This window comes from Morone saxatilis, unplaced genomic scaffold, assembly GCF_004916995.1.
Source record: "Morone saxatilis isolate NCDOM2014 unplaced genomic scaffold, NCSU_SB_2.0 Contig22, whole genome shotgun sequence".
Lineage (NCBI taxonomy): Eukaryota > Metazoa > Chordata > Actinopteri > Moronidae > Morone > Morone saxatilis.
Genome location: NW_023339785.1, coordinates 6,214,829 through 6,225,608, shown reverse-complemented (window position 1 = coordinate 6,225,608; position 10,780 = coordinate 6,214,829). Strand labels below are relative to the sequence as shown.

At 42.1% G+C, this 10,780-nt stretch overlaps 1 protein-coding gene across 9 annotated transcripts in view; it reads left to right on the top strand.

Annotated features, from left to right (window-relative positions):
* Positions 1–10,780, top strand: part of rapgef2 (Rap guanine nucleotide exchange factor (GEF) 2) — a 101,165-nt gene that overhangs the window by 44,821 nt on the left and 45,564 nt on the right. For all 9 annotated transcript variants that reach the window (XM_035669022.1, XM_035669020.1, XM_035669016.1 and 6 more), the window contains 2 exons: positions 4,182–4,257; positions 6,424–6,591. In XM_035669022.1, coding sequence (XP_035524915.1) covers positions 4,182–4,257; positions 6,424–6,591 — 244 coding nt within the window. The remainder of the gene's footprint in view (positions 1–4,181; positions 4,258–6,423; positions 6,592–10,780) is intronic.

Below are 10,780 nucleotides of genomic sequence, written 5' to 3'. Positions count from 1 at the left end.
GGGGGGGGGTGCCAGGCCACTGAAGCAGGGGAGATGTCAGTCTGTCAACTGAGAGAGAGCTTCAGGGTTTAATTTGAAAATGAGATACCGGCCGCCTGTCTGAAACCAGCTCATAGAAAGAGTCTGATGGCAGCAAAGCGGGGTATTTTTTAAAAGGCTAGTAGCAGAGGATCTTTAAAGAATCCATTGTTTATGTGTATTAGTCTCCACTGGATAGGAACTTGCCAGCTACCTGCAAAGCACTTGCATTTGCACTTGAATTGCAATAAACTGTAGGAATTTGAACTGATGATAGGTAACAGTTTTAATAGCCAAAATAAAATGTTTTAATGCAGACATTAAAATGAAAGCCATGTTGTCTAAACCTTACCTTGAATTTGAACTCACATTTCCTGGTTCAGAGTTTTAATTGTATAAACAGGTAGAGGTTATGAAACATGATGAAATAGGGTAAACATACTTGCCTATGTGACTCACAACAATATCATCTACACAGGTTCTACCCTAAGCAAGGTTCACTATGGTCAAAAGTAGTCTTTAAAGGAAGAGTTTCAGCTTTTACCTTTTAAGATGAAGGCTGATACCATGTTTCTGTCTCATGTGTCAAATGGGAAGAGATTTCCATGTTTTGACTTTGCAAGTGTTCACATCACCGGACAACTCAAGGCAGTGTATGATTGCAAAGTTGGCCATGTGCAGGTTACAAAATGCTGTGAAAACGGTGACAATGTGGCATATATTAAGTGGGGTTTTATTACAAAAGTGTGGGTTTTATTACCTCGAACAACAGACTGGCTGACACGAGGCTCATGTTTGTTTGGATTTCAGGCACTTTGCCAATTTGAATATATTGACAAAGTGAGTTTCCCAGTCATAATTATGACATTCATTTTATTTACAAGGCAGAAACTAGTGCAAGCATTTCCTAATTTGCAAAGTTGTTGATTCAAAATTTCTGTTTTTTTTCTGTGGTTCTTCTTTATGTCTGTATCTAAACATGCTAGGTCTTTATGCATTTATGTACTGCGTGTTGTCTGTTGTATTTTTAATGGCGTGTGCAGGATGAATTCCCCTTGAAGGGACAATAAAGTGAACATAATGATTTTTCAGCATTGGCATATAAAATGTTGCTGTGCACACAGCACATTAAGCAGCATTTTGGTGTGGAAAGTGTGACACCGATAATGTTTGCTCAGTGCTGTGCTCTGTTATAAATGAGTTACATACCTGTTCAAGCATCTGACATCTTATCTTTTTCTATCCTCTTATCTGGTTTTGTAAGTTTTTCAGCCAACACACACTGTAGTTCCCAGGAAAGAAAGCACAAAACCTTGCAGCAACTCGTGGACCTGGATTCCTCAGTGCTCAATTATTCATAGCTAGTGCACATACGTGAACATCATTAGTAGAGCTAATATAAATTAAATATTTGCATGGGTCAAACTTTGCTGTTTGACGGTGTTGATTGCTGCAGAGATGCGCACATACCAACGCAACCAAGCCTTCACTGGGAGAATCGAATGTTTGTTTTAGATATTATATCTGTTGTCTAATATACATTCAAACTCACGGCAGGTCTTGTACTTTATATTTGCTCAGGACTAGTCATACGACAGAGGCTTTAATCTCCAAACAAGACACTTTTGTGTTAGAAAAAACCCTCCCACCCCCTCACTCTCCACTTCCATAATCCCTTCTGTAATATCTCACATTGCCAGTGGCATTTGCCTCGTGCAAAATGGAGGATTGGATTACTAATGTTAGGAATGTAATTGAGGAACATGATTGAACATGTCACTTTGGTGTTTGCATTTGGTGGCCCAGCATGTTTTGTGATGCGTGATGGGTGGAATCACTACTCCCTTTTCTACAGTGGAGCCAGCCACGGGAGGCTCAACAGGATCAGAGCTGGTACCGACTCCAAATGTCTGTAAAACCAGATCAAAAGCGCTGGCTCGTCTCTCTGAAGCTGCTGCCCAGCTGACAAATCATCTTTGCTGGAAATAAGTTGCAAAAGAATTACAGCGTTTGTCTACTTTTGAGAATGTGAAAATACTGAGTAAGCTCTGCATACTATAGCTCTGTTTGGCCCCGTGGTGGAATTCAGACTTGTGTATGTCGGGCATACAAGCAGAGTTAAAACGCATTAAACTGAAGCTCAGGCAAAGCAAACAGCCACCATCAGCATTAACCCCCTGACTGCCTTTATTCACTCAGCTTGTTGTGGTCCAGCCAGTCACTGAGTGTTGTCTTTGATTTCAGTTTATGCTCCTCAGCAGTAGTTAACGGCGCATCATGTGGAGCTATTTGACAAACTGTTGTTCAAGAAGCATCAAAAAGTTGACAAATTAGTCAAGTAAAACTGCAGCACTGGCAGAGAAACAACAGAACGGCTGACAAAAGAGGAAAACACAAAATCCGACAAAGGCTTGTTTGTGAAAGGCGGCAGAAAGAGAACAGCAGAGCAAGCTAAATTGACTTTTAGAAAATAAAAGGCACCACAAAAATCATTATTTGCTCTTTGCCAAAGTGGCAGGTAGGGTATCACCAGCTCTTTGCAGCTGGCTGCTATTTATTTTCTAGCCTGACCAAGGTGGACCCACAACATGTAGCCACAAGCCCAGGACTCCAAAGCATTTAGGCCATGCTGTGCCTCAGGTCAGCACCTGTTGGTGTGATTGATGAAAGCTGCCACCTCCACGGCCTTCGTGCAGGTAGCCACTCACCACTGCCTTCTGCTCACTTCACTGTGAGCACTGAGGGGAACTTTACTCACATACAGTGGGGTTTTAAAAAGAATGTTTAATTTTCAACAGGCCCAGTTTATGACTTGAGAAAGAACAGTGACATATGACAAGCAGCAGATTGTTTGAGAAGCTGGAACCAGCAAACCTTCTGCTTATTTGCTTGCAAATGATAAATATAGCTGATTCATTTCTTTCAAATATAAAAAATGAAATGGATAAATTCCATTTCTAGGACTGCAACTAGAAAATAACTTTCAATCAAATTTCTGACTATTTTAATTACTCACTTTGTACTACAATCATCATGTTTTTTTGATCTATAAAATGTCGGGTAAACTCCCATTACACGTCCCCTTAGCCCACAGTGACCTCTTTATTTATTTATTAATCTTTATTTTGTACAACCAACAGTCCAGAACTCAAAGGTATCCACGTTACTATCATAGGTCACCAAGAAAGTCCCCAAATATTCACTATTGAGAAGTTGGATATCATGAATCTGAGCCATTTTCCCTAAGAAAAAAAAAAATTACTCAAGCTATTGATCAGTTATCAACATTGTTGCAGATTAATCTTCTGTCCTCCAACCATCAATCAGCATTATGATTGTTTCCAAAAATACATTGTTATACCTGTTTGTTCTATTAATTATTTAAGATTGCAAGCCACCTTGACTCAATGTAAATTTAAAGATAAATGGCCCGCTTGCTGTTATAAAATCCCAGCTAGACAATCTAAATAATTCAAGACAACGATACACAACGTGAGGCAGGCACACAAACCCGACCGCAGTCTGTTCCATTGGAGTCACTTGAGTTTATCTTACAAAACAATCAGCAAACCAACAAGATGTGGGTCACATTCTGAATCGAAAGAAGTTAAAAATAACAAACAAGGAAGTCCTTGTGTCTCTGCATTGAGGTTGGGTACTGGACAAAAGGCTGCATTCTTCCTCCAACCCACAAGTTGGATCTCCTCATGCTCAGAATTTCCATGGCTGCTGCCCTTATTTGAGACTTTTCAGTCTCTGCTGCTTTTAATATTCCCCGGTTCCCCCCTCATTAGGAACGAGGCATACTGTAGAAATTGTGACGTCACAAAAGTGGACTTTTCCAGAGGCGGGTGTTTCCCTTCAGGTGGGAGTGGTTACAGCTGAAAGGAGAAACTGTCCGCTCAATGCTGCTCTGTTCAACATTTTATACAGAAATTCCATACCTACATATTTAAAATGTTGGGCAGAGAGTTACCTATGGACTTACACACACTTTTAAGTGATCTGTCTGTGCTCCTGGGCTATCAGTGTGAGCGCCAAAACTCAAAAGAAATATAATATTTACAAGTTGTACAGGGAAACAACTTAAACAGGATTGCTCCGATTTTGTTCTAAATTGTTGTGTTTCTCATCATTTTATTCATGTCTTCTTTTTTGTCCAGCTTTGGGAAGCGATCAGCAGGCAGCCTGCGACGCGGATGTGAGTGCATCGTCCTGGAACCCTCAGAGATGATTGTGGTGAGTCCCATTTTTCTGACTTTTAGCACGCAAGTGTGAAAGGCATTACCTAAAACATACCAAGCAAGACACACAAAATAGAACGGTATATTTCCTGTCGTAGAACCACAGACAAATGCGGGAAATAATAAGATGCAGCAGCAGAGAACATGTAAAGTTCTAATAATAATTATTGATTTTGTAATTCCTTCATGTATTAAGAGTGATCTGCACCCACTCGGATCATCAGACCTACATTACCTACAGGAGAATATAGGTTCTTGAGCCTGTGATGGCCTGTACTAATCTGTCTAAGTGCTTCCTATTGAGATTTCATCACAGCTTTGAAGCACAGCTGTATTTAACTGTGTCTTTGCTGAAGTCCAGCACGTGTGGGGTGACCGGAGTCCGGGGCTGGTAGAAACTCTGATCCATTTCTATGGCAAATCAAATGTTGGCTCACAGAAGAAGTTGCTGAGAACAAATCATTCCTGTCTCAGAGGGCCACAGAAGCAGGAGGTAGCAGCACAATGCAATCATCTGTTGAACAGAAGCCCTCTGAGGCTTGCAGATCAGAACAGATGCGGTTCTGCTGATGATTTTGCACTAAAAGGGAGGCAGTATACTAGACACAGAATCCACGTTGTGCAGAATCAAAAGCAGCTGTCATTCATAGCCCAGTAAAATGTATGCACAGTATACTCGCTGCTCAACTTGACAGGGTAGGAGGTCTGGATAGTTTAATCCAAACTGGACTGGAGTTTTGTTTTAAGATCTTTGGTCATTCTTCTGAAAGTCTCCCACAGTTTTCATGGCGAATAGGACTGGTATTTATACGTTTGAGGTGATCGTGTCCACCAGTGAAAAGGGCCATTCAATAGAGCAGCAACTAACGATTATTTTCATTTCCTCCAATAATCGGCTCATTGCTATAAAATGTAATGCCCGTCACAATTTCCTGAAGCCGGTTCTGTTAACTGAGCCTGTATCAGCTACACACAAACCCCTCAGTAATAACACCCTCTGCTCTGCTTGCTGCAGACACTCTGGCCTTAATACCCCTTTGGCTATAATAGGTGCCAACCCACCCTGTAATTACTGAGGAGGGTTCTGTGTTGCTGGAATACAGATACTCATGACTAACCCCCCCCCCCCCCGCTACAAGTTTGAGGAGCACACAGAAAGATGCACACATGCAGACCTGCACTTACAAACATGAGCAAAAAGAAAAGAGAAAATAAGCTGCTCACGTGTCCGTACTGTACACACACACACACACGCACGCACGCACACATTGCTCCGAGATTTGCAATTAGACACAAAATCACACTTACGCTCTCGCTCGCACACAGCTCCCCTGCCGTTGTCATGGCAGCAGTTGGTATGGCAGAGAGATTTTAGTAGTGTAATCCCAAAGGCTGAGCGCTGTGAAATGTGAAGCTGCAGTGAAAGCAGCAAGCGAGAGGGAAGGAGGGATGGGTCCAAATGAAAAAGAATAAAAAAGAGACTTAAATATGTCATTCCACCATGACCCGAAGCCGCCAGGCAACAGAGCGATCCCATTAAAGTAGAATTTAACTAAAAATACGTAAGAAAGCTGTATAATGTGGCTTCACTGCTAGCTATGTTGAAGTGGCATCCTCTGCCAGTTTCCACTTGGAGTTTTTCCCCTCCTCCCATCATTAAAAATGGAAACATGGATTTTTATCTTGTTTTAACATGTAATTTCATTCCGTGGTTAATATGTTTAACAGAGGCAGAGAGTTGAGAGCGTCTATTTCATCTGCTGCTCTTTCACTCCATCCGACTCCATCTCTGTTCATCGCCGCCTGTCAATCAATATCTCTATCTCCCTCCCTCACTTCAGATTCCTCGCTCACCCCTGTGTTCCTCTCTTTCCCTGTCTCTCTTTTTGTGTTGTGAAAACCCTTTGACGTAGGTGTGCACCGCGCAGCCCACACACTCCTCTATTTTTACGCAATAAGAGGGGCGGGAGGCAGGGAGGAGGAGGAGGACGAGGAATGGGAGAAGGAGTATAGGAGGGTGTGGTTTTTGGGATGAGTGTGTGTGTGTGTGTGTGTGTGTGTGTGTTTGTTTTTTGGTGAGGGGAGTGGGGAAGGGCGTGAATGAAGATGAAGACAGTCACTCCCCCCTCTCTGTGTCTCCCACCCTCCCTATCATTTCCAGGTGGACTATATGGATGAAAATGAGGAGTACTTTCAGCGGCAAGCCTCGCACAGACAGTCCCGTCGGCGCTTTCGGAAGATCAACCAGAAAGGGGAGAGGCAGACAATCATCGACACCGTGGATCCGTACCCCACCGGAAAGCCGCCCATAGCCCGGGGGTACCACACGGTGAGTTGCACCCTGCGCTGGCAGTTTGGTGTTTACCGTCGCTGCGGTGGATCTCTGTGCGCTCCAGAGGCGGCTCAGTGTTGCTCTGTTGCCGTGTTGTGCTCTGTTTGTGTGTCACGCTCATTCCTCAGAACCTGTTGTGCAGTCTCGCTTCAGATCGTAGCTGAAAACGTCCCTGTTTAACCAACTTTGGGTTTGGTGGCCATAGCTGACCCTCGGTTGCGGGTTGTCGTGTTTTGATGTCTTGTGTCCTTTGGAAGAGCACCCTTATCCCGAGAGGGTGCGCTTCGATACTGTTTTCCTAATCCTTGCCCTGAGCTTTCCTCCCTGAAGTTGCTACACTTGTGTGTAATGTTTGAAGCTTGTGCCGGCTTTAGTGTGTCGATCTACCCTCTGTGTAATAAATGTTTTGTAGTTTGTTGAGCAGTTTGTTGCCTCTTATGCACCTTTTATATCTTGAATTTGCACATTAACACACACCTCACCATGCATCGCTTTAGCACTTCGTCTTCAGCTATCTTTACAATTATGAAGATGATTAAAATGGCAGCATATTGCAAAGCAAAGTCAAGGTGTATATGGTTACATAGTTCCTTTCATCTGTAGATAAAGTGAGAACAAAACTTTTATCATATCCATGTTGCTGTTTGATGATCATTGAACCAAGAGCAAAGGAAGATATTTAGTTAAACAAGTTAAAGCAGTGTTGAGAATTGGGACTCCAACAAGAGGTGTAAGATGAATGTAAAACTACTACATAACATAGGATGGTTTTAATGCAGAGCACTGAGGTTTTCCTGTTGAACATTTTAATGAAACATGAAATAAATATCTGTTAGTAGTGTCATTTTATCCAGAAAGTAAGATGACGAAGAGGAAAGTGGTTGACATTAAGAGTCCAGTATATTGTGATGTAATAGTTTTATACATAAGGACTATGTTGAGTGTTTTTGTAGACAATACTTCTAATCCTAATTAAATACTGTTTCAACATGTTAGAGGCTGGACAAACCAGCTCACTTTGGATTTTGGAGGATAGTTTATGATGTTGATGATGAAAAACGATGGCGTAAAGCCCGGTGTGAATCCAATCACAGTGCCATATCTGTGGAACAGTATTGACTTTAACCATGTGAAGGGCTTCCACACCAGCAGAGGGAGAGTTTGTTGCCCCGTTGCGTTGCACCAGGCTTTCTCCCCACTATGCTTCCTTTCCCTGGGAAAAGGAAGCGAAGCATTTTCACACTAATGATCCAAATAACCCAGCATGCAGTTGTTACACACAGTTTTTCCTGTTCTGCACAATTTCACTGCATTCCCTTCATTCCTGACGCTCCCCTGGGGTTTCTGTCCGTGTACCCAGTTCTTCTTGGAACACTATGAAACAATCACACTTAAAAAAGGAAAATGCGGCAAACGTCATCTTCCTCCTGCCTCCCTCCAGCCCCACCCTGTTTCCTAAATTTAGACTCGCTGTGTTTGAGTTTCAAAAGACTGCACTGAACTTTCTCATGGCCCGACATCTCCCGTCACACACTCGACTCTCCTCGCTCTAGTACCGTTCCTGTGGGAAGGATGGAGCGGGTGCCATGGCAACCAGCAAGTCCCAAATGGGCTGTGCTCAAGTGCACTTAGAAGTACAGTAGGGAAGGGAGCTAACTTAGCAGGAGTGCAGTACGCCGCCGTTGCTGCTGTGCTGCTGCTGACAGGGGTGGAGGGGAGCAGAGCGACAGAGAAGCTGAATCTGGGCGGATGCTAAGCTGACATAGCGGGCTAATCTCCAGCCTTTAGAATGCCAGGCACCACTCAGATTTTCCTCCCTCCTACCCCGAGGCATATTTAGGAGGTGAGAAATGCACCGAGGAGAAACTTGGGATTGAAGAAAGGAAATCTCTCCGGCAGGCAAGGTTTTTATTCAGCTTAGTCACTCCTGTGAAGGCAAATGTGGGGCTAGGTGTGAAAACATCAGAGGAGCCAGAGCTCTTCCAGTGTGACAGATACTGTAGAGAGATCTGTTTTATTTAGGGCTCATGTGCATATTTTCATTGTTGATTACCTTGTTGATTAATTCTGATTGTTTAGTCTATAAAAGGACATGAGATAGTGAAAAATGGCCAACACAACTTCCTGTTTTGTCCAATCCAATCCTCACATTTGAGAAGCTGGGACCAGTGATTGTTTGGTGTTTTTTCTTGATAAGTGACTGAAATGATTCTTACATTATCAGAATTGTTGTTTAATATAATATATTTTTTAAGTAAAACTGTTTATACCAGGATCTAAAATACTTAATTACAAGTGAAAGTAATCCAATGTAAAAGTACTCATTATGGCCCTTGTCTTCTCTTATTGTATATTTTAAAATTGTTTCATCATTACTGATGCATTCATATGTGAGCAGCATTTTATTGTTGTAGCTGGTAGAATTCATTAACTATATTGTTTGTATAGTTAACGAGAGCGGAGGTACTCAACAATGCTGCATTTGAAGACTTTTCATCCATCGTTTGGAAAAAGTGATTCTTCCTCTCATCAAGTTCTTGCGACCACTAACAGCATTAAGGAAACAACATTAAATGGTTGGCTATTCAAAGAATTGGTTACTTCAGATGAGATTATTGTTACTCTAAGAAGTGAAACCTTTCATTTAAAACTTAGCGGCTAAGCTCTGCGTTTGAGCAAGATGAGATGTGACATACCAATGCCAGCCACCATCCTCAGTATTGCATTAAGTCCTGAAATAGCTAAGGCTTTTCCAGGAGCAGAATGGCCTTTGTTGTTAGCGAGACATTTTCCTGTAACTCCAAGGGCACAGGTTCGATCCCTGCAGTGGGCAGAGTGTCTGAGAACAGCTGTTGTCCCTGAGCAACAGACTGACCATGCTCAGTCATTGTAGCTTAATATCTAAAATATAAATGTAATGCTAACCCAGGAGTGGAACTCCCAGTGGGAGCGCTAACACACATCCAAACACACACACACACACAGTCTCCCCCGTCCCCCCCTGTCCCCACTCTCAACCATGATCTGAAGCGGAGTTATTATCTGTATGAAGTGAGGATTATTTGGCTCTCAGGGTTCAAACATAATGCACGTTATTTCTTGAACATTTAAATACAGAGTCTGGCTGTATGGCTTCATTTGGATCTGTTTGGACTATTACTATCACTTGGAGGGCTTAAGTTAGAGAGAATTAACATGGAATAGTATTTGTTAGAAACATGGACTGTTCCATTAGCTGTTTCACATGTTAGTCTGGATTTATGTAGCACACATTTCATACAATTTAATGCAATGTGCTTCACAATTAAGCAAAATAATAATACAGACTCCGACAACATGAGATTAGAGATGAAGTAGGGATGTTATTTTGCACTAACCAATCAATAGTGACTGACATATCCGTCCCATAGACATCATTTACAGGTGACACAGGAGCGGTCAAGGGCTAGCAGCTGCTAGGAGAATGTTATTTAACATGTAGATCAAAGAAATATGTGGATTTAAGAGTTAATGTGTCTGTACATCGCCTAAAACAACCTGTATAGCAGTGTTGATATCATCTGTTTTCGTGTCCATTTTTCTCTATTTTTTCAAATTCTGGCACAGGAAGATGACGTTCTTAAACCCGCCTACAAAGCTGTGATTTACTCTGTTGTTTTTGCAGCCGGGCCAACAACAACAATGAGCGCAACACCCAACCTATATGAATAAATAAAAGCGCCCGAGCTGTCTTTTTGTGTGGCTTACAATAATGCAGGCCTTTTATGTTTGATCATGCAATAGTGTTTTAGCTTCGTCCAAGGAGAGGAATACACTGACCTTTGCAATAATTCTGAGGTAAAAGATGGCTGTTGTGGCTTCATTTCTAATGCACTGTCCAGATTTATTGTCTGAGTCAAAGACCACACCTGCTATTAAACATTAAAAGCTTTTGATTTAAGGTATGATGTAACATAGTCCTCTTTTTTTTTTTTCTTCCTTTTTCTGATTACCTCAAGCCAAGTTTTATATCTGGAGGAGGACGTTATGTTCGTGTTGCATTTAGAATTAGCTTGTCGTGTGAATTATTATGTCACATTTTTACTTGAGGAATGTAGCTGATGCCCTCATATAAACTGCTTGAAAAGAAACACAGCTGTGGTCTGAGCTTAAATTTGTGGCTTGACATCATTGGAAGCAGAGATCC